General features: G+C 28.2%; 5 protein-coding genes across 5 annotated transcripts; 2 read left to right on the top strand and 3 right to left on the bottom strand.

Annotated features, from left to right (window-relative positions):
* Positions 1–1,746: 1,746 nt before the first annotated feature.
* Positions 1,747–3,237, bottom strand: PCYB_051090 (tryptophan-rich antigen; the record flags this gene model as incomplete). Its single annotated transcript, XM_004220990.1, has 3 exons — positions 1,747–2,869; positions 3,064–3,076; positions 3,123–3,237. The coding sequence occupies 3 exons, from the start codon at positions 3,235–3,237 to the stop codon at positions 1,747–1,749; spliced, it is 1,251 nt and encodes a 416-aa protein (XP_004221038.1).
* A 2,930-nt stretch (positions 3,238–6,167) lies between these two features.
* Positions 6,168–7,259, bottom strand: PCYB_051080 (tryptophan-rich antigen; the record flags this gene model as incomplete). The annotated part of the gene is made up of 2 exons (XM_004220989.1): positions 6,168–6,947; positions 7,107–7,259. 2 exons carry the CDS (start codon positions 7,257–7,259, stop codon positions 6,168–6,170), a joined length of 933 nt encoding a protein of 310 aa, XP_004221037.1.
* Positions 7,260–11,369: 4,110 nt separating this feature from the next.
* Positions 11,370–12,497, top strand: PCYB_051070 (PST-A protein; the record flags this gene model as incomplete). The annotated part of the gene is made up of 1 exon (XM_004220988.1): positions 11,370–12,497. One exon carries the CDS (start codon positions 11,370–11,372, stop codon positions 12,495–12,497), a length of 1,128 nt encoding a protein of 375 aa, XP_004221036.1.
* A 1,225-nt stretch (positions 12,498–13,722) lies between these two features.
* On the bottom strand, positions 13,723–14,920 carry PCYB_051060 (tryptophan-rich antigen; the record flags this gene model as incomplete). The annotated part of the gene is made up of 2 exons (XM_004220987.1): positions 13,723–14,444; positions 14,770–14,920. 2 exons carry the CDS (start codon positions 14,918–14,920, stop codon positions 13,723–13,725), a joined length of 873 nt encoding a protein of 290 aa, XP_004221035.1.
* A 6,784-nt stretch (positions 14,921–21,704) lies between these two features.
* Positions 21,705–23,136, top strand: PCYB_051050 (hypothetical protein; the record flags this gene model as incomplete). The annotated part of the gene is made up of 3 exons (XM_004220986.1): positions 21,705–21,868; positions 21,968–22,775; positions 22,897–23,136. 3 exons carry the CDS (start codon positions 21,705–21,707, stop codon positions 23,134–23,136), a joined length of 1,212 nt encoding a protein of 403 aa, XP_004221034.1.
* Between the last annotated feature and the right edge of the window lie 1,748 nt (positions 23,137–24,884).

Raw genomic sequence — 24,884 nt, 5'->3', positions numbered from 1 at the left:
AACAAAAATTACGAAAAATTGCAAAAATTACGAAAATTAACAAAATTACGAAAATTAATAAAAATGCGAAAATTTTATTTTTTTATAAATACAAAATTACGAATTTTTTTTATTTTAATTTTCATTTATTGAATTCTTTGCTGTATCAACAATTTAGTGAAATAAAAAAAGTTGACAATGTTTAAATAAAATTGCAAATAATCTATTCTACAAATAAGAATTTCTTTTTACCTATTCTGCCATCTCTAAATTAAGTAGTTATCATTAAAATTAAAAGCATTTGTCTTGTTCTCAAGTAAATATAAAAAATAAAATATTCTCGCGTAGGCATTTTTATGTACACTTTGTATACGTGTCTACAATAAATATTAATAACAGGATGGGCGGGTTATGAAAATGGTAATATTATACAATAGGTGAGAAAAAAAAAGTGCCTCAAAAGATTAACTTTTTCTGCCACAAATGTAAAGGAAGAAAAAAAATATACGCAATGTTAATGGTTAAATTTATGTAATTAAAAATCTAGCTTGAAAAGAAATTATTAAATGATGTTCTTCATTTGTGTCTTTTTATAAATGTGCATAATGCACTGCGTTATGCGCTAATTCGACAGTAAACAAAATAAGGGAACAAGCGCATATAATAAACCTATTTTTTTTACCATATATTAAATAAAAAATTTTTGTGATTTATATGATTACAAAATGGAGATAGAGATATGGATTATAGCTAAAGAGAAATATACCTTTGTAGAAAACACTATATAGCTTTTTTATGGGGTTATATATTCATAGAAATGGATATAAGTGCACAATAGAACAGTAATGATAAAAGTGGATTCTACTAGGTTTAGCCATATGCAACACTTAAGAAAAAATTTATTAAAAAATTTAAGTGAAAACAGCTTCGAATTTTCGTTGAAAAGAAAATGAAATTTACGTCGTTATTCATAGTACTCCTTTAAGATCCATAAAAGAACACAAAATTTTCAAAATGATTCGAAAAAGTCAACATATTATGCATAAACAAGGCGCACATATTATTATATACCTATATGTATATTGCTAAGTGTGCATATTTAGCTAACATAGAAATAGCTAATCCAAGAGATTAAAAAAGAATCGGAATCGCTTATACATTTTTGTAGCACATAAATTAACGCAAAAAAAAAAAGGAAAATTGTTTAATAAAATGAAATGTGAATGATGTTCAATTTGTCTATTAAAAATTAGGGAGTGTAAAGCAAAAAAAAAAAAATACATATACATTGGGTACATTTAAAAATAATTATGTGTAGTAGGAAAAATTATTTTAAGAAGAATTCACTCGTTAATTTCTCCTAATATGACTTGTTCTTGTTAAGCATCATGGTGCTGAATATATTTCTGTTTTTCCATTAATTTGATGTCGTTTTGTGAGATTCTTGCCAAGTCGCTTTTTTCCCTACTGTTAATGTAAATTTGTGATATAAGCACTGAAAAAAATGTTTTTAAATAATTCCCCCCCCCAAAAAGAAAAAAGGAAATAATAAAACAAATAACGATAAGAAGAACTCTGCCAGTTTGATACCTTCTACACATCATCCATTTCACTTATTCTTCATTTGGGTTCATAACTGTATAACATATACGCATGAATTGCCATAAAAAAAAAAAAAAAAAAGGTAAAAATAAATAATAACAGTATGTAGTTATTTACATTTTATGAGTCATTCCTGGGATAATTTACACGATATATATAATTATGTTATGATTTAACCCATTCTTTCCATTGTCGTTCATTTTTCAGTTTGTTGGTAAACATTTCCACCCATTTACTAAATATAAATCGTTTGTCCTTTTTCCATTTAGACCATTTATTCCATTTAGTATTTATATATATATTTTCTTTGGAGCGGACCCAAGCGTCCCACTCTTCCCTTTCTCTGTTGATGCGCTCTCTCCATTTGTTCCATTCTTTTCTCTTTTTTCTTTGTAGCATGTTTATAATTTTATAATTTGACATTGAAGCCTCTTTTTGGAGTCTCCAGTCAGTCATTAACCATTCGATAATCTGCGAGTTTTTCCATCGTATCCATTTATTTACAACCCAGTGGTTCAGCTGTGCTTCCTTTTGAGCAAGCCATATTGTCCATTGTTGTTCCATAAATTGTTTTCCTTCTGTTTTAATCCATTTTATCCATTGTGTGTCATCCCATTCTGAAGATTTTTCCAGAATGTTGATTTGGTATTCCTCGTCCATTTTTTTGTTATAATGAATCCATTTATTTAGCATAGCTTCTAGAAAATTCTGCCATTCTTTTTCTATGCCTTGAAGCCAATTGTCTTTTTCATTTTCAATGGATGTATTAAAAATTTTCCATTCGTCTTCATTTTTCTTCTTCCAGATATTCCATTGGTTATTTTTCCATTCCTCTGATTTTTCTTCTTGTAAATCTTCCGTTGAATCTTTATCATTGTAATCTGCGGTATGGAGCATAGTTGGTTTCTTGATAAGTTTTTTCATTCCTCCCTTTCCCATTTTTTTTGCCTTTATTATTTTATCCAGTAAACTCGTTTGACTTTTTTGTCCATCACCAGCTGATTCGGTTGTTTGTATTTCTGCTTCGTCTTCTTTTAAACCAGTGTTATATCCTTGTTTTCTTTTTTCGGCATTTTCGTTTATCCTTTTAATATTGCTATCGTTTGCTTCCTTTGGTTCATTATTTTGCCTGGCTTCATTTTTCTGGTTGTTATTTTCCCCGTTCTTTTCCATGCTCTCTGTTTTGGTTGCACTTTTGCTGGGTAATTCCTTTCCGTCTTCCTTCACATCTTCTTTTTCTACTGTGTTATACGCTATTGCGTTCCTTGCGGACCTTTTGATTTTATTTCTTATATTGGGGAGAAACTGTAAGTAAAATTTATGAACGGTTAAAGCGGATTAGGAAGTGTTGAATACAATAATGGGAAATATATATTTTTTTCTTTTCTATACGGACACTGTTCGAATGTAAATTTGTTTACAAAATTGATGAAATGGCTGTGCCCACATATATGTACACATTGCTGGTTATTTTTTTCCTACCTGAAAAAAATGACTGATGAAAAATAAAAACGCAAGAAGAAGAACGCCCATTATTATACTTGTCCTGTTAGTATGTTTGTAACTACTCAGTGAGGAGTACGTACTTTTTTCCCGTAGCACGGGATGTGACGAGGTTTCTGGCATGCATTCTTGGTAATTGCTAAGTGTTTCCATAGTTTCTTATTTTGAAGTAGATCACAAAGTCCTTACAAGAGAAGAGAATGTCCCGTTATTTTTTTAATAATTGTTACATAACGAACTACCCATAATACGATGAAGTGAATATTCGATACTTCCAATTTAATGCAAGAGAGCGTAACGGTTGTTAGTGCAACAAAGGGTACATAAGGGTAGGGGGAAATAGGGGGAAGCACGAAATGGGGAAAAAATAATCAATTTACAAGAACGAGAAAAAGAACTTAAAAAAAAAAAAAAAAAAAAAAATTTTACTTGTTATATACACTCCAAAAAAATAGCGTAAAAATTGTAAATCTATAAAAATAAGAGAAGAAAGAAAAAACAATTTCAACCTTTACAACAGAGCAATTCTGTTTCGGTAGTTGGAACTGTAGAGCATAGAAATAAAATAGTTCCATAAAGTTTGTTAGTTATTTATGCTTATCAATTACTTTTGCGGATAGGTGCAGTTGGTATGAAAAGGTTAGGTAGTGCTAGTTTTATTTTTAAGAGTTTTTGTTCTAACATGAAAAAAAACAAATGTTGCAACTATAACCCTTCACATTTATAAATATGTGCATTTTGTTAAAAAGGTTTTGCCATATTAGTATATTTTTTTTTTCTACTTTTATAATTCTACCTAATTGATTTAAAAATATATCATAATGATAAAGCAAATTAATATAGTTACGAAGAGAGCGAAATCTGCTTATAAATAATTTTATATTTATTTTGGCTGCAAATTCATGCGCACTGTTAAATTTATCCTAAAAAAACTAAAGGTGTTAATTAGATTAATAAGGAAAAAGGGCAAACCGTGTAGAAGCGAAAATAATAATTATTAAAATGAAAAAAAAACGATTTCCCCAAACGTGCACTAGAATAATTAAAAATGTAGAAAATATTTTATTTTCGTTCTACACCATTTTGTTATATACCGTTTTGTATCATGATTGTCGCAAATAAAGCTTTATGGTGATGTTTGTAGAGGATTATATACTTTCATTTTGTTTTTTTTCATAAAACTGCGTGATTAAAGTTTTTTTTTTTTTGAAGACGAATATTCTTACTTATTTTTTAACCACATAATAATTTTCTTTTCGCTTTGTCGATAGAATGAATTTTTGGTTGGTTGAACAAAAATAAAGAAGAAAAATGAAGTGTAGTAAGGCGCCCCTGAGAGAACGTAACTAATGACATTTTTGTTTTGGCTGCATCGGAGTATTTTCGCTAATGAGTTAAATGGTTTTTTTTTGTTATGTTATCTTATATTTCTCTATATTTTGTTATATATATTTTTTGTTTATAATTTTTGTGCGATTCCTTCCTTTTTTGTCATTATACTGCCAATTTGACACGATGTATGTGCATGAAATGTTGCTCCTTGTAAAAATGAAGATAACATTTATTGTACTATTTTTATAGCTTTATCTGAAGAAATTGCTTATTTTTGAAAAATGATAAGTAATTAATTTGTTACACCTCCATTCGAATTTGTATGGGTATAATCGTGTGTAAAATGTGTAAATAACTATGTGAGTATATTTTGCAAACGTTTTGCTAGCATTTCTTTAATTAAGACGTTAAGAAATAATATATGAGCGGAATAAATGGAACAAGTGACTCCACACAACAAAAAAAATTATTATTTTAATACGTATATAATTAACTTGTTCTACGATTATACGCTTCACTATTTTAACGACATAGAAAAAAACTATTCTCTATTCAGTTGTCAAAATAAAAAAATAAAATCGCACACTAATTGTGTCATTTACAATGTATAATACGTTTTTGTAATACCACGGGTTTACGATTCTGCTTTTAGATGTTACACCATAGATTCAGGGGTATACGAACCTTTGCAATTTTTACAAACGTAGATGCAAAAAAAGGGGTAATCGAAATAGTGAAGTTAAAAATTTAATGATTGCAAAAAAAGGGCTAATTTTTCAATATAGCATGTATTCTACGAGCGAGAAATGGCAGAAACACAAGTAAAATTTGAGTCGAAAATAACTTGACCTTGAAAAAACGTAAAAAGGGTATACATTTGCCCATACATTAGTATGTGCGTATTTTTATATTCCTATTTATGGTCTTATATAATATTATAATAAAACTAGAAGGGGGGGTGGGTTGTTTTCTTGTCTTTATTTAATAAAGGAGTTACTGGGACATGGGTCCACAGTATGCGTATAAATGTAGGGCAAAAAGGTATGTAAAGAAAAAAAAAACATTTAAAGCGTCTTCTAAAATAGTGAAGAAGCATAAACGACATATATAAAAGCATGTACCTATTAAAATAGCTGTGATATGTTTAAACTTCTAAGGAAGAAATACTAAAAAATTTTCAACTGCACTATATATTTAATGTATATAATAAAATTTCAAATGGGTATATGGGGGTTATTTAAGGAGAACACTACACTGAGTAGTATTGGAAATTTTTCAAAATTCACAAATGGGGTGTAATCTCTAAGTTCGAAAAACTACAGATGAATAAAAATAAATGTATGACGCGCACAATGCGCACATTTTCCAAGAAAATTCTTTAATAAAAATGGGGGATTGCATTTTGTGCTTCCTCTGTATAGGTTATTTTTTCTCAATTTATTTGTGCCTTTTCGTGATTACTGAGGGAATTGTTTAATTCGAATGATTCGTCTTTTCGCATATACATAGAACTGGCCCTTTTTGTGTGACACGTATGTCAAATGAAATAGATGTACTACCGGAGGTTACAAGAAAAGTTAGGGTCTTAGGCACACCTTGTTTGACCTTATTTGTTACTTCTTCATTTTAACTTCTTCCCCTCACCCCTGTTAAAAATTTATTGAACCATTGGTAAATTAAAAGACAGAAATAGGGAATGAGGTTCCACTTCTTGTTATAATGCCTTGTTCGGGTTTGAAAAGTTTTACCTTCTAAACTGTGTTTTTATTATTAGCTTCTTTAATCCAAACGTTCCACTGCTTTTTCAGTGTCCATTTGTAGACAAGGTTAGTTGACCATTTGTTAAATAGAATTTTTTTGTCATTTTTCCATTTGGGCCATTTTTTCCATTCTTCATTGATGTAAACGCTTTCTTTCATTTGGACCCAGTTCACCCATTGTTCAGACTCTCTGTTAATTCTTTCTCTCCATCTAAGCCAATTGTGTCTCTCTGCTTCTTGTAACCATTTTGCCGTTGAAGAGCGCTGTATATTTGCCCAGTAGTAATCTTCTTCGGTTTTCCATTCACTGGATAACCAGGATCGGATCTTATCATTTTTCCATTGAATCCATTTATCTAAAATTAATTTTTGTAATTCATTATCAGCTTTTTTAATCCATATTTCCCATTGGGCTTCTAGAATTTTTCTTCCTTCAGTATTTATCCAATTTCCCCATTGCGCGTCATTCCAATTGGCTGATATTTCCATAACATTACTTTTGTGATCTTTAAGCATTTTTTCACTATAGTGAGACCATTCACTTTGCAAAGATCGAAGCCAATCAGACCAAGCTGTGTCTCTTTCCTGAAGCCATTTTGTTCTGGCTTCTCCAACAGAATCGTTAAAATGTTTCCAGTCGGACTCCAATCGCAACATCCAATTATTCCAAGCCATTCTTTTGAATTCTTCTGATTCTTGAATGGTTAATTCGCCCAATCCTATTAAAGTAGGTGACACAAAGCCATTCGTTCTTGGTCTATTAGCTGCCGCCTAGGTAGGAAAAAAAAAAAATTATTGCGGGCGATTAATAGGTACTCCGAAAAAAGGAATATATTCATTTGTGCGCATTCATAAAGAGGGAATGAAGCTGAATCCAATTTGTTTAAAGCGCGCTTTATATTTTTAACTTACTCCTGAAGCAGTATTTACAAGAACAGCACATGATAAGACAAATATCAGAATAGATAAACGCGAAAGGAGTGAAGTGGAATTTTTTGGGACATTTTTGTAGCTCCTTGTGGATCTGGTTCGAGAAGATGACCTTTCTGAGGTCAATGCGTTATTGTTCCTCTTCAATTCCATGTTTCATACAATTTTTTGACAAGGTAAAAATTTTAAGAAAAAAAAAAGGAAGTATGTCACTTATATGAAGTATGGGATGATATGCAGTAAAGCAAACTATTTACAATATATATACGTATATTGCAATACTGGTTGCTGTCACTGTTTGCAACGTTTCGGGCTTTCCATGTCAGAGAACGGAAAAGTATAATTTGAAATAGGAATTACAAAATCGTAGGAAAAAACAAATAAAACTGATATAAAATAATTAGGGAAAAAAAAAAAAAAAGGGAATAAATAAATCATCCATTTATTAAATAGTTGCATACAAATTATGCGTAGAACATAAATAATAAAATCGAGATGATGAAATAAAAAAAAAATCGGAACACGTAATAGATGAAGAAAGTTGTAAGTTTATTTTTGTCAAAATCGGTACCCGTGGCCACTGACTGTACAATACTTCATGCGTTTTTTCGAACAAATTATATTTCTTGACATAACATAAATTTTATTTACTTAGATTAATTCGATCTTAATTATTTTAACATAAAGCAAGTATTTTATATTATGTATAACTGATGCTACTTCTAGGTTTAATTTTAGCAAAAATGATATATTACTTTTTATGTTGTAAGCGTACTTTTTGCTTGGTTTCTTATTCGACGTGCCCACAATTATTTGTTCTTTTTGCAGTATCATATAATAAAGTAATTATTTTTGAATAACCTAAAAATATATCTTTTGCAAAAATGGTGAGACTATAATTTTAGCGATTGTAAAATTGAAGGTTTGCGGTATCGCACTTAAAAAATGTGAGCGGACATTTCTTTTTGCAACCGTTCTTTTTATTTTTATTCAATTTAAAATTGCTAGAATAATGCATTTTTAATTAGAACATAAAAAATAAAAAAAAGGAATGTTGAAAAATATTTTATTTAATAACAGTAAAATAAATATTCATGTTCAAAAATATTCTATTGCTGTTTCATCGATAAAAATTGTCATAAAAGAAATACAAAATTATTTGGGTAAGGTCTGCTAAAAATCATTGCTTTTTTTTGTACTATTTTTTTTCAAAAATTGTACTACATTTTTAATAAAAAAAATTTTTTGCTCGTCTATAGGGCATATGATTAATAACGTGGCTCGCGGGTATATTTTTTTTTTAACATAATTTCAATATTACGATTTTGTTTAAATTATAATTTGCAAATTTTTTTGCTTATATTTATGTTGGCTTAAGTTGAAACAGTAAATATGACAGCAATATTTATCGCTTTGTTTAAACCTTATTAATAAGGGATAACAGAATAAAGGGGACTTCATATAATTTTATAGACAGGCGTTTTATTTTTCTAAATATTTTACACTATTATTGATATTCATAAAAAGCAATATTTATTATTGCAACAGAGCGCATATATTTAAAAAGGTAAACATTAACATACCAAACATGTTACTTAAAATTTATGGCAATTCGTTTAAGTGAAAAGTAATAACACATAAAATAACCGCTGTTACAATTTGACATTTCTATAACAGTTCTCAAGTAACTATATAAAATACATAAACACCCAATGTATAATATGAGAAATAGTGTAATGAAAATATTTTTAAAAACTTTGGGGAAGATTAAATTGTAATAAATGCGTTAAAAAAAGAAAAAAAAAAACATTCCACGAAAAAATCAAAACAAAGCAATATTTTATAACAATTTGGCGACAAATTAAATATTTCCATGATGAAATGCGAATGATAAGAATAAACACATTTTAAAGGATAATTTTTTATGCCTCTCTGTTCGATAAAGAACAACGTAGTTATTTTTCGATACTTCTAAATGGCTTTAATGTAGCCCCATTTTTAGTCTCTTTTGCACAGTTCTCCTTTATGATTATAGGGTCCTTCGCAAAAAAATTGTAAACATAAAAATGTGTTACATTTTGCTATTTTCAAACCGAAATGTGCATAGCTAATTTTATTGTTAATGACAAAGGATTGTTCTATAGGACTCCTTAAGCGTGTGTAATTGATGAGAGAATTGCACAAAAAATAAAATACACATTTTGTGTCTCTGCACCATTCGTCGCTTCTATATGAAAAGGTTGTGCACATATATGTATGCACATTGTGAGGAAATGACCATGTTCCACAATTAAAAAATTTTTTCTAGGAGAAAAAAAACCCAAAGAATTTTCCTCCTTCGCCAAATATGGAAACGGGTGCAGGGGTTCACAATATATAAAATAAGTTTTCTGCACAGCTACACTGTTGCGTTATGCCTTATTAAAAAAGAGAGAAACACAAAATGTCTGCATTAACAAATTTCATATATTTTGTTATAATCATATAAAATAAAATATGTTTATTTTTTCATAATAATAAGGTTATTTTAAAAATAAAATGCGGTTGCGTAGTTGCATTTTTATTAAACCTTGTTGAAAAATCGCATTTATTTTATAGCGGGGCACATGCAAAATTAATAGAAGAATGAATTATATATGCTCACGGTTTAGAAGAAATGGACGAAACGAATTAGTTCTTCACATTTTCCGTAAATAAAAATTTGATACTTTTATTTTATTTCTTGTGGAGTTAGGTGTCCTTATTTACATTGCGAAAAGAGAGCATGACTTTTGAACGTGAAATGTGGCAACATATTTTTTTATACATTTACAACACTTATGACAATGGTGATTAGGGCTCTTTTCCAATTTGACAAAGAAAATAAAAGGAATGCAAAACTACATAGCTATATGTTTAGACTTCAGTATACTTTTAAATATAAAATGAAGATATACGCGATTTATTTTTCCCTATTGGAGGAAAAATGAATAGCGTAATAATGACACACTTAAAATGAACAATTTTTCTCGAATGCATTGTTCAGAAGGTTCATTATAGAAATGTTTTATATTTTTACTTATACATAATAGCATATAAAATATATGAATACACACGTTTCTTACGTGCGTCCATACCTACGTCCGTACGTACATGAATACAGTGTTTGTAATTTTAATTACCATTGCGGAAAAAATCGTTTACGCTGTTTTGAGGGCTTAAACCAAAGCTGAGTTAGGACCAAGGAAAGGACATATATATAAAGATGCACAGTTGCATTACGGCGATTTGACATTTCGTGAGGGGTTGGCAATTTTTATTAGACGAATCGCTATATATGTAATGCATATACAACATAATGGGTTAATTTCAAAATATAAAAAATAGTTTCCTTTTATCATTTGGATTTTATAAAATTCATATACAGTATAGATAAATTTTATTTAAAAAAAAAAAAATGTATCAAACCAAATGCTGTTTAGACTTTTTTTCCGGAAAAATATTGCTTTTATTATTTACGCATACTGAAGTTCTTCACAAAGCATTTTTAATTCAGTCTTAACCAAAAGGGGGAATAGTTATAATTTATGTTAAAAAATGTATGCAGCGAAAAAACTTGCATAAAAGAGCGTGAAAAACAAAGGAAATACAATTTTTTTTAGATCTCACAAATTTATTATATTTACATGCGATGGAGGCACTATATTTAATTTTTAAAAAATATATTTCCTCCCCCCTAAATAATAAAAAGGAAATTTAGATTTTTACGCAAAATTTTATGGCAGATTATTATGCATACAAACTATTTTTTTTTTTTCCCAGTAGTGGAATCATATACCATTTTGTTTTAGCAACTGAAAAAAAAAAAAATACATAAAAAATATGTACACAAAATTATTTTCCATAATGTAAGTAAAGAATAAACTCCTTTAATGGGTGTACTTCCAAACAATTTTATTTGCTATAAAACGAAGCAGTACAGTTAGGCTTTTTTTTTTGTGCAGCTCGTATGTATTTACTTATACAGTATTTGTAGTACGTTTGATATTTTGCCTTTTATTTTTTTCATTTTTCAATATAGTTCCTTTTAGCTAGAGATTATATTTGTTATCGCTTTATCAGTTTGGCTATCTACTAATTTGAAAAAAAATGTATATATATATATATATATATATTCATCATTTGTTTAATTATGTACCTCATACGCAAGAGAGTACAGTTCATGGGTAAAACTGCTCACATATGCTACGTTATGAATTATTTTATTTCTAATTTTTCTACGTAATGACTGATAGTACGATATACGACCAAGAAATAGATGTAAAACCTTACACTAAACTGGATGGAAAGCCAAGGCTTGATGCATTCTTTAATAAGGATGGGTTGTTGTTACGCTCGTACGGATGGCTAGTGAGAAATGCTATAGGCATTATAATATTAATTCATGGTTTAGGTTCACATGCGAGATTGTCCTTTTTAAGACATAATATTGAGATAGTAAGTAAAGATAAAGCCATATTAAAAGATGGAAATAATTTTTACGTTTATAAAGACAGTTGGATAGAACATTTTAATAAAAGCGGCTATTCAGTGTATGCATTAGATTTACAAGGTCATGGATTGTCTGATGGATGGGACAATCTAAAAGCTAACGTAAAAAAGTTTGATGATTTTGCCTTCGACGTATTGCAGTATATTGCTAAAATTCAAGACTCATTGGTTTATGGTGATAATCAGGATGACGCAACTTCTTCTGATAATGTTGACCAAAAAATTAATAAGAAAAGGCTTCCAACATACATTGTGGGTATGTCCATGGGAGGAAATATTGCATTAAGGACATTACAATTATTGGGGAAGTCCCAAAGCGATGCAAATAAAAGGTTAAATATAAAAGGGTGTGTCTCCATATCTGGAATGATTTCTGTTGAATTATTAACATCCCCAGGTTCACATACGTATCAATTATTTTTTTTACCCTTATCGAATATTATTTCTGATTTTTTTCAAAACTCAAGACTTATTTCGGTGTTGCCTTTTCAAAGGTATCCATACATTAACGACATTTTAAAGTTTGATCAAATACGTTTCAAAGGAGGGATAACCTATCGATTTGGTCGCGAACTTCTAAATGCAATGGGGAACTTAGACATGGACATAGGATATACTCCTAGGAGTATTCCTATTTTGTTTATTCATTCAAAAGATGACCCATTTTGTTATTGGCGAGGCGTTGTATCGTTTTATAATAGACTGAATGTTCGTAATAAAGAGTTGCATCTTTTAGAAAACATGGAGCATGTATTAACTGTGGAACCGGGAAATATGAAAGTTTTAAGTAGTGTTTTGGACTGGCTCGCTAGCATATCCGGAGGTGAAATAAAAGACAAACCGAATGATGATCAACAATGATGTTATCCATTTCACTATGAAGAAAAATTTCAACATTACATTTGGATAAATTGAAGAGATGAAGATGTTTAAGTATGCTTCTATTTGGTGTACGCACGTACATATTTGTAATATTTCACGAAATTATAATTAAATGTATGAAATTTTTTTTTTTTTGTTATTATAAAGTGTATTTTTATACACTATTGTCTAACGACTACGTTTTCAATCCTAAACTGATATGTTAAAATGTATACATCATTTTGTTAAGCTTCGATTAAATGCGATTATTTTAAATAGCGTAAAATGATTTTTATGTGAGAAGCGGAGAAGTATAACGTAGGTTCTGATTAGTATGAGGTTTTTTTTGAGGATCCTTTTTTTTTGTCCTCTTCCTAAAGGAAGAAATAAATGTGGAAGAAGAAAAAAGTTTCACTTCATTTGGTAGTGCTCCCTTTTTGAAATACCGTGGATGTTATGCGGTGCCCCCTTTCACTTGATGTGAAGCGCTTAATGAGCATTTCCCCATTTAAGATATTACAGTTTTATATTCCGTGTTAGCATAACAACCTTACGTATAGGTAAAACACAGGATGGGTAAATCTCCCCATTTGGTAGTACAAAAATAATGTTGCAGTAAGATGTGTAACAAATGGAATATTTAAGAAATGTGTATTTGTTGTTTTATTCTTATAAACTTAAGGCCTGTTAAAATTTTTAACATGTTGCTTTCAAGCACGTTAATGAAAAAAAAAAAGTAAATAATTAAATCAATTAATACTTGATTTTCCAGTCCTAAACATGGAAAAAAAAAATCGATTTAGGTATATACATTTATATGATTAAATTGAGAGCGAAAAATTAATTAGTAAATTTTCACACCCACAATTTTAGAAAAATGCTTTCTATCATAGAGAGGAAAACCTATTGAATTTATGTGACAAACATAGATTTCAAGGATAACTCTTCATCAATTTTTCGAATAGCTCACCATTTTAGTTTTACTGTACGTTTTGAATCTATCAGTATGATTCCATTGTGTGATGTTATTTTTTTAATTTTAAATGATCTGCGATTTTGCGACAATTGAGTTTTTCCTTTTTCTAAAGAATGTGGCAATATAGTGGAGTAATAACCCGCAGAAACTTTATACATTTTTATTCTGCTGCATCTTGCGTAAATGCGTCTTGGAGTGCATCACTTTGGAATATGTCATTGACGCGAAAATCCACAGATGATACTACATTCAATGGGGCGATTTTTTGGTGGCAACAATTTTTTTCCTTTCGTGAATCCACTCATTCCACTGTTTATTATTTATCCATTCGTTCATAAAGGATCCAATCCATTCTATGAAGGAAAGGCGGTTTTCGTTTTTCCATTTTGTCCAAGGAATCCACTCATCATTTATATATGCATATTCTTTTAACTGGACCCACTTAAGCCACTCAGTCCTTTCTCTAAAATTTCTTTCTTTCCACGCTGTCCACTTTTCTCTATTTTCTGTAAATAGCCATTTGTCCCAAGCAGTTTGTTCCCATTTTGACCAGTAATCATCCTCTTTACATTTCCATTCGGAAGATAACCATGATGATATATTTTTTTTTTTCCATTCAACCCATTCTCTCACTTTCCATTCATGTAAATAATTTTCATTTTCGTAAATCCACTTTTCATATTCATTTTTGATCATTTCTTTCCCTACTGTTGTAATCCAGTCTTCCCACTGAGTTCTAGTCCATGTTGAAGAATCTTTTAAGGTGTTAAATTCGAATTCATTATTAATATCTATGCAATAACTCATGTATTTTATTTCTGTATATTTTTTCCATTCTTCCCATTCTGTGTCCTTTTTCTCTAGCCATTGTCTTCTTTCCTTTTCCATTTGATAGTGGAAACTTTTCCATTTCTCCTCTAGCTGGTTCATCCAATCATTCCATTTATTTTCCTTCAATTTTTCCGTCAATGCTGTGGTTTGGACTGAAGTTCCTGATGCTGCGTTGGACAAATTTTGGAGCATGCCACTCAACGGGTTCTAAAAAGTGAACAGAACATGGAAAGCATTTGCATTACAGCCTTTACTATTACTTCTACTGTTAGGGTTACTATTAGTGCTACTGTTATTGCTACTATTAGTGCTACTTTTATTGCTACTATTAGTGCTACTGTTAGTGCTGCTGTTAGTGCTACTATCTTTTCGCGTCAATTAAAATTGGTGGAAAGAACGAAAAGAGTTTTATACACGTGTGTGCTTTTTACTGTACCGTAGGATAACAACTAGAAAAAATCGAACCAGAAGACAAAAAAAGCAAGGCGGTGGATGCAACTGACATGAGCAAATTCGCATTTTTCTTTGAAAAAAGAGGGTTATTATCATCATCTATTAATGTTGGCATAAGGGATTCTGTCCCAACAAAGTCCTCCAATACATTGACTGCTGTCATGTTTTAATAATTTTTAGAAGAAAGAAAAAAAAAAAAAGAATTGTTTAGTAAAACAGGGAATAAGATGCTCTTCGAACTTTATTATGTTTAATTTTTATATAAATAAGGAGCATGTTTATGATCCAACTATTTCTAATTCGTTTGTGATGAAAGAAAATACAATAACTCTGCAAAGTATATAATACAAAAGGTGTTCAATAAAGGCAGAAAATTTGAAAAAAAATAGCATTGCTAGAAAAAAATTAACTATTTTGTTAGTACATCCATAATTTATGGGAAGTTAAAAAAATAATAAAATGAGAGGATCAATAATGGAATAAGCATTTTTTGCACCGTTGTAAGCTATTTTTTGAAAAAATCTGTTTTGGGAAGAAAAAAAAAAAAATGAGCAATCCATTTATAAATTACGACTAATCTTATGTTAACTGATTTTTCAATTTAAAACATGATATATATAATAACTATTATAAACATTCTTTTTTGATATTTATTTTTTTTTTTTTTTCGATTATAAACATATTTTAAATGTGAAGAAAAAAAACAGAACCGCAGTTTTTAAAAAAAAAAAAAAGTATTTTGCCTTCTACTTAGTGACAAAATTGTTTGTACTATTATTTATTCCATTTTAATGGCTATTCATCAGTGTTCATTCATGCAATTTTAAAAAAAGCTTCTGTTGACAGATGAAACTAGTTCAGTTCATAGCGCTATTTTTTATATTACATTTATTACTTCTAGTTGTAAGCAATTTTTGGAGCTACAAAATTTCGAATAGGCTATTATGTTATTAAAATTTTTTAATTTAATCTAAGCTAACGAAATGATAACTGGTCAGAAGAGAAAAAAATGCACCTACATATACATTCAATTGTTTAATCATTCTTTTTTTTTTTTTTTTTTTTTGTTAATAGAATTAAAATTAATTCACTTTTCGCAACTCCACATTATGTGTATATAAGTATCTTATAATTGCGAAGTGTAAATGTATTGGAAATTTACTCGGTATTATGTAATAAGTTGTATGCCCTGCTATCATAATTAATCAGTCCATTCATTGGCATCGGTGAAGAAGGTAAATTATTTATGTCACCTATATTTTTTCTCCTTTTTTTCTTTCTTCTAAAGAAAGAATTGAAGCATGAACGGAAGGGAATCAACTAAAATAAAAATCATATTATGCATTTAGGAATGAAAACATTTTCGTGATAGCTATTTTTCATGAGTAGGTGTTATAATAACGGACTAATACTATTGACATTTACAAATGGCATTAACGTTTACCTTGAATAAATAGAATATGCCAACAAAATTGCGATAGTTGCACACGTTGGCATTATAGTACGCCTTATAGTTGTACCTGAACCATCATAAGAAAAAAAAATCAAACGTATTTCTTAATTTTTCTGGGTGGGAATATGTCGTCTGTTCTCTTGATTCTGTAGTTTTAGCTCTTAATTTTGCCCTTCTTTCGAAATACTCATTGTCTTCTTGCACATACGAATTTTTGTAATTATAATAGTTTGAACAATAGTTTTTTAGTGTTTCATCAGCAGCACATTCACTTTTAATTTCATTATATAGATCAATATTTTCATGAATGAACAATCTATAATTTACACGGTAATGGCTTGCTTTTTCAACGTCAAGATTTTTAATGTTGACATAACATTCATAAAAGTCTTTGATCATTTTAATCTGTTCTGATTTTTGTTTTTCTTTGTCATACTTATAAAATTATGTAGGATAATATAGTGAATATAAATTATTCAACACTTCATACTGAAAATAAATTGCGGAATTGAAATATATATATAAAATTGTAAAAACAATTATTCTGTATAAAAGGATTAATTGATGAAGCTAAGACTTGCTTTCAACAAAAAATAAAATGAAAATTACACCGTGACCTTGCTCGTTAGAAGACATATTTTGGCCTAAATAATTTAAATAAAAAACAAAATTGATGATCTTAGCCGTGTAGGTAACACTACAGCATTGATAAAAGAACATAATCCGTAAATATACCATGTAAACTTCTTTCTAATTAATTTTTAGACATAAATAAATATTACAATTATTGTTTGTTTTATTATTTAATAAAGAACCATAGAGGTAATAATCAGAATTGTGCAAATTAAATAGACTGAATTAATTGCGAAAAAAATGAAAACTAATATCATAAAGTAGAAAATAAAAAGCATTTTTATAGAGTAAAAGAAATATTAAGCTATTCCATTAATACTGTACACAATGTAGAACAAATAGCACTAAATTCCCCGAAGTAGGAACTTCAGCTTGCTTTGAAATAGTTATTTTCCATTATGTCTTTTGAAACATTATTAAACGCAAATGTTACCTATATGAAATAATAAAGAACACTTTTCGATATATAATTGTTCCATTTGCGAAGGAAAAAATTATACCATTTAATTACACAAGTTGGCTTATAATAACTTTTTAACAACGCAGTGGTGTGTTATCCCTTTTGGTTAAATGCACATTGCACAAATTAAATAGTGAGTGCATGAAAAACCAGTATTCTTACATTAAAAGTGTTATAATTAAAAAAAATATATTATTAAATAAAAATCAAAAATTTACTACAAAGTGTTAATATATGTTTCACATTATATAAAAAATACTTATCTCAAAAAATGCTTTTAACGATGATTATACTCTTTACAACCAGTTCTGAATGTGATAACAAAAAAAATACTATCCTTAATTATTTCCTTTTTTAAGTTTTGTGGAATGTATACAATTTCATTTTTCTACACACACTTCATTATGTAAAACAAGCAGTTCGTTTTATTCTAATATATATTGCATACATAAATGGAAATGATTTGCTATCTTACTTTTAATATAAAAATATTTATTAAAAATGCTCAAATAGCATATCTTCAAATTTGAAAAAAGACAATTGGGAACATTTTTGCGTATATAATAAAAACACAATTTGGAATTTATTTTGGAATGAATAAAAAATATACGAATTAAGAAAAAATGTTAACATAATGTGTATTTTTTTTTTCCTATGAACTGAAATGTGGCTAATGCAGTGGTATTTAGGCATTGTAAAAAACAGAAACATTCTCTCAATTTTCATTTAAAATAAATAATAATGCATTCATTCCAAAAGAGCATAAAAAAGGATTATCCAATAAGTATTACATATTTTTTTTTTTGTCCAATTTTTTTTCACCACATAACGTGTTATATCTGTGTGAATGTGAAATGTTACGCGAACAACTTAAAGGAATTTTGGCTTTTCCACGAAATTTCCTAAAACATAAGTTAAGAATAAGCCATTATTATTAATACATTTGAGGGAGGTAGTTTAATTTTATATTGCGAATGAGAACAAATAATTATATATTTTTTATTTTTTCAGAATGATTTACACTAGTGTATTCGTTTAAGCAAAAATAATATTTTTGGTGAATTTTACAATAAAATCTTTTTTTTTTTTTTATATTTCTTTTTAAAAATTGCATTTATTGCGTTTTTAATATGTGTTCTTACCCTTTTGCACATGTTTTATATATTTATACAGAATGAGAAACTTAATTTTTATATTTAGTTCATTATTGTTCACTAGCATGGAAGAGATATTAGCGTATTCATGGTTTGTTGTAGACTTCATCAAGAAAAAGGAATAATCATCAATGTGTATGTAAACTGTGTAATAAAAAACGAAATTGTTAATCTTTTATAATTTCATTTAATGATACTTAGTTTTAGCTACAAATTATTTTTAATTAAAGTAGTAATTTCTATCGTTTGGGCCATTATTCTCAGCAGTTTCATCCATTCCGCGCATAGGGAATTGCGAAACTGGGTGTAATAAACACAATGTTGCATTAATAATGACGATAATATCACAGTTTTATCGTTTTAGATGCCATATAGACACATTAAATAATTTTTTTTTAACTATCCCTGTAGTCGCATTCTTTTATTTTTTGTTGTACAATAAGACTTTCATGTTTGTCCTAGTGTCCTATTAAGAACATTAGTAGACGTTTTAACGAGTAGTCACGATTTGTTACTATTTATAAAGCCACTTTGAAGGGTTGCCTCATAATAACACATTGTAGTGCATACCTATCAAACGATAATTTAGCACATTTATCTTAAACAAAAATTAAATGGCCTGTGACAAAAGGAGAGCCCCTTTTTCTTTTGCATATGTGTGTGTTATATTCAAATATTACCACACGAAACAGCAGTTTATATATGCCCAGTATATATCGCGTTTTTTACAAAAATGCTTAATTTGAGCATTTTGAAAATATAGTATTTATTTAAGCGAATGCGAATAGGTATATATATTTTTTTTAATACGCAAAATGTGAATGGGATCTACCAATTATTGGCAATTTTGCAGCTGAATATTTATCAACATATTTTAACAAAGTATTCGTTGCGCTTATTATTTAGTAGTACTTACATTTAGGAGGGTAAAATGGAGCAAGTTAGAATTAAACTTTTGGGAATGACGTAATTTGAGAATTCTTTAGGCATCCTCGATCCCACTAATTATAGAAGTGAAATACTTTTAAATGATCTATAAAAAGATATATGTTGATGGACAAACGCGCTTATTTTTAATAATAGTTGGGAATGATTTTATGCTAAAATAACATTCGAAACGTTGTTTGTCAGATGGAATAGAAATAGCACACTTTAGGTGGAAAATAACCACATGATATGATCAGTGAATTAAATTATGAATAATTAAGGATAATTGTGGAATCAAGAAAACAATTAAAACGATTCATCTACATTACACAACGTACAATGTATGTTAAACAGTTTGTTTAACTGATGAGGACTTAAAAAAAAAGCATATTTAGTGAGGTGTGATAGTCACTACTATTTTCAACTACAATGTAGTTTAAATAAGTTGCAAAAAGTAAAAATTATCAACAATAATTAAAACATAAAATATTTTGATAAAGTAGAATGGATATCAAATATTTTTATTATAGACTGGACAATAAAGATTAAAAGCGAAATATAACCTGAACTGCTTTCTTAGCATACAAAAATTAACAAGGAACAAAAATGTACAAATATTTCATTGCACCGTTTAAAAAAAAAAAAAAAAAAAAATGATTTTCATGAAGGTAAATAAGAAAACATATTACTATACATAGATAAATATCTATTAATGTAATAATATAATAACAATCAATGTGTTTCATTTCATACTACATTATACCTGTAAATGTTAGTACGGGTATTATAAAAATAAGAGAACGCAATTTTCCGCTACCGTGTATAATAACACAAACGTCATCACAACGATTTTGAATATATTTTTAATTTTACTGTCTATAAAATTACTTGAAAAATAAAGGAAATGTTTTTTTTATTCGTTCCCTTTTTGTTTATTTGAATAAAATAATATTTTTTTGTGTTATTATTATGACATTGAAAAGAAGGAAGGACACATAAAAATTATATAAGTCCGAAAATATGACATGATAATATAATTTGATTAATTGATATTCTTTTATGTGCGAAAAATAATATAAAAATAAATATATTTTTATAAATATTTTTCGCTTCGCTTAAAATACCATTTTATACATAACACAATTTAAAAAAAGTTTGTAGAAACAGTGTTATTTATTGTGTTCGAAATATGTGAGAAAAAAATTTGTCATTTTTTTTATTTTCGTATAAGATATTGAATTCCAGAATTTTTTAGAATTTTTTATCTTAAAATGATTAACCTATTCATTTTTTACATAATTATATGTTTATTCACAAGGGCCCCCAAGGAATTTATGTATTACGTAATAATAAATAATTTAGGTAAAACAAAATTGGGGGGTTCCCTTAATTCGTTATGAAAATAGTTAACAACTCTATATGTTTTACTACAAACTATGGGAATTTTCCAGCGATGTAAAAATAGTCAACAATTTTGTTTCAATCATCATTTTTTAGCATGACAAACATTTACTGCCCTATTAATGCATTATATATATTAATTTGTTGTATATCTGTTTCGTTCATTTAAACTTTTGATTTGTAGTTTCATATTATTTAATGTTTGTAAAAGGGAATTAAAAGATATATATGATTACATATATTTAACTTCACACAATAATGATGTCTTATAACATAGCCGTCATGGTTATAAACCCCCAATAAATGTTTATTTTGCTTTACACATGTGATACATACTTATAAGAGGTATCTTAAAATGTGAAACAAGACTATTGATTGTATATTTTCATACGTGTTATACTTTATATGTATGAAAAAAGAAATTATATGTCTCATAATGTGTAATTAATACAGACATGCATTGTTCACAAAAAATTAAAATTTTTAAAATAACTTTTTGTCCTATAACATTATATTTTATTTGGGTTATCATATTTCTTTTTTTAGTTTAAATTCTTTCAGTATTCCAAAAAATTTTTACATATTTGGCTCAGATGCTACTGTAGCATTTTAATACTAAAGTGCAGTTCATAAAGACCTATTGCTAAACATATTTCTCTTATTTCCTAAAATTGATGCAAAGCAACGCATATCTGATAAACTGAGCTCTGCGTTGTATTTCTATATGTGCAGTAATATTCCTAATTATTTTATGAAATAAACGTATCCTAACTCACGATGACAGCTGCGGATGAGCAGACATTTGTACATTTCTATGTTTTACAATACATTATTTATGGCATATTATTACTTGAGTGTACTATATTTGACAAAATAAAAAATTTATATTTTGGGTGTTATTCAAAATGTTTGTGTTAATATGAATTCATCCCTTTTTATTTTCAGTGTTTTGAAAAAGCTACCTTCGAATGTTAGATATGAAAAATTGAATAGCATACAAAATCTAGAAAAATATGATAGTTATTGCAATAGGAATAGTATGAGAGGTCCTGAAAAAAAACATTTAAGAGACTTATGTACCAAGTTTGTGGGGAATTTAAAAAATTTAAATTAAAATCTGGGAGATCTTGAAAAAAGTACGCATGATGATCGTTGCACGTTTTATACATATTGGATATCTAGAGAACTACACAAAATTTATAAAAATGGTTCATGTTATAACAATTACCACCAATTTTTTAATGATCTCGATGAAATATTGCTTCAAATTAATTTAAATGAATTAAATAAAGTATATTGTGATTTTAAGATAGAACGTAAAATAATTGAATCGAGCGAAAAAAGACTTTTACACGATTTTTTTAAAAATAGTAAAGCAATTTATGATTGTGCTGTTTCTGGGAAGAATTATTGCAAAAATACGTACTGCGATTATGTCGTTTACATTAAAAAATTATATGACAAGCATAAACATCACTGTTTATGGGAAGAGGTGTGTGATTATTTTGATTTTAATCAGCTTAATCCGTACGAAGTGTTATCTAAATTAAAATGTAGTGGTTATGAGAACATAACAGAAACAACTGATCAAGGAACTGATTCATTCCGTTCTCATCCAAAAAAACAACAAACACGTACAGGAACGTTTAGACTAATGGCAACTTCACATGCAGGTTCTGATGACATGGAATATAAAAATTTTAAATGTAATTATACGCTAAGTAAAGATGGAAGAATTACTAATTTATCATCCTGTACCGAAATGTCACCAGAGCATGAATATTATGAAAAAACATTAAGAATTCCGAAATTACATGAAGATGATTATTATGATTATAGGAGAAGAATTAGAAAAGATCCTTATGCTGTTGATTTTAATGACAGTACTCCCCAAGTAGAGAGCGTTTTGGGGGGTTTAAATATATGGAAGACGCCTTTTTTCGTTTATCTTTCCGCAGCACTAGTGATCATTTTGTTATTTTGTTATAAAGTAAAAATGAAATAATTTTAAAAATATAAACATATTTGCTAGTGTTCATGGTTTATTTTACTTAATATGTGATTATTTTGAAATAAATTTTTACCTTTTATGTTTTTCGTTTTTATTGCAGTTTACATCTTGGAGTAGATGGTTTGGTAAAAAGAAAAAAAAAAATTACGCTGAACTTTTTGAAGAATTTAAACAGGGAACATCTGAACAAGGTTCAAATGATATGTGCATGGATATGGATATGGGTATGAATATGGGTATGAATATGGATATGGGTATGGATATGGGTATGGATATGGGTATGGGCACCGATACGAATTACTATGATGATGGATATTATGTGCCTTACTATTCTAGGTGAAATCATTTTTGTGTGGCATAAAATGTCAAATTTGTACAATGAGCACTACGAGGGGGGTAGTAGATATAATTCTTTCAGCAGTGCTCTACAGTAGGTGTAAAATTAGGATAATAAAAAAATTCATAAAATATACTACATTGTACGTAAAAAAAGGAGAACTGGGTAGCACTTAATTATTAAGTGAAATGTTACAGATATGTAACAGTGTCGAGGGTATCTTTGGACTAAAAAGGAATTATTATATAGAAAAACTTTTTTATGATATATGATATGACATAAAACGCATTACTTATTAAAGATTAAACGGAAGATACAGCAGATGCTTAATGGAAAAGCAAAACACGTGGTACTTAAGCCCAGTTTACAGCAAAATAATTCTTACTAGTTTATGCACAGTGGATGATTACTTTTTATAACAAATTGTAGCAGCAACAGAAATTTAGGGCAACTATTTAGGAAAGAACGTGATAATTAATTCGTAAAGTGAAGGTTGAGAAAGAATTAAATGTTTAATCAAAAGGGAAATATTTTTTTGTTTTACAAATTCATGCATTTGTATTTACGTTAGTCAGATAAACTAACAGGGGTTCGTTTTATGCTTTTTATATATGTATTGCACATCATATTGTGCACCCTTCAAATATTTTATAAAAAACATGCAATTTTTTTTTTTTTTATATTTTATTAATTTAATTTGTTAATCTCTTTTTTTTAAAAAATACATTTGTTTTATTTGCGAAATTATGTTTTCTATATAAAGGTATTATCATTTTTTTTGTAGACATTTTACCAATTCATAAGGAGAATAGTTATGATTTGTTACATTATGCTTAGTCTATATATTGCAGTCTGGCGAGGTGTTTATACTAATGTCAGCATGCTTAATAATGATATAGGCATAACTTTTTTTATGTATCTTAAAGCATGTGCAATTATTTTGTAATGAGTAATGTTATATATAATGTGTTAAAACTAACAAAATTTAAAAGAATAAAAATTATCAATTTTTTTATAAAAAAATTATATTTGTGCACCTGCATAAGGCTACCTTTATAAAGCATAAAAATAGTTAACTATGTTTAACAAATAAAAATTGTTTTAAATTATCTACGATTAAGATTTCATTTTATAAATACGCATTTATTCTGTGCATACTTTTTTACATTTAGCAAAACTATTTTAATTTTTGTTTTAAATAAAAATATAAATGACAAATAAAGAAAGTTTTTTCGAATTATATCTAATTTATAGGAAGAAGAAAATGCTATGTTCAAAAGGCAACGAAATAATTTTCGCGCTTTTTTTAATTTAACAATTTGTTGTAAATTTATGTCTTATTAATCGCTGTAGTGAAAAAAACTAATATATAAGAGTTATTCTACATGTTGCACATCTAACGTAAAGAAGGTATCATTTTTTTAATAATCCTTAAAAATAAAAAATGAAGAAATATTTCTTCTCATTTTTCATAGATCTTCGTGCTCACGTGAATTACTAACATGTTGATATAAAAATGTTCTCATAATTTGTTTCACATTACATAAATTGAATAATTTTACGCTAATCTTGATGTGTAGCCATGCTTTATTGATTGAAAAATATAGGTGCATAATACATGCTTAGCCTTTTCATAACTTTTTAAGAAAAAATAAAAATATATTTTTTTTAAACGTTTCAACCCATATGATACATTTTACATTCGTTAATTTGTATAATTATGTCAAACAATAATTTATATTAAAAAAACG

Source organism: Plasmodium cynomolgi, chromosome 5 (genome assembly GCF_000321355.1).
Source record: "Plasmodium cynomolgi strain B DNA, chromosome 5, whole genome shotgun sequence".
Classification (NCBI taxonomy): Eukaryota; Apicomplexa; class Aconoidasida; order Haemosporida; family Plasmodiidae; genus Plasmodium; species Plasmodium cynomolgi.
This window is presented reverse-complemented; position numbering and strand designations above follow the sequence as displayed.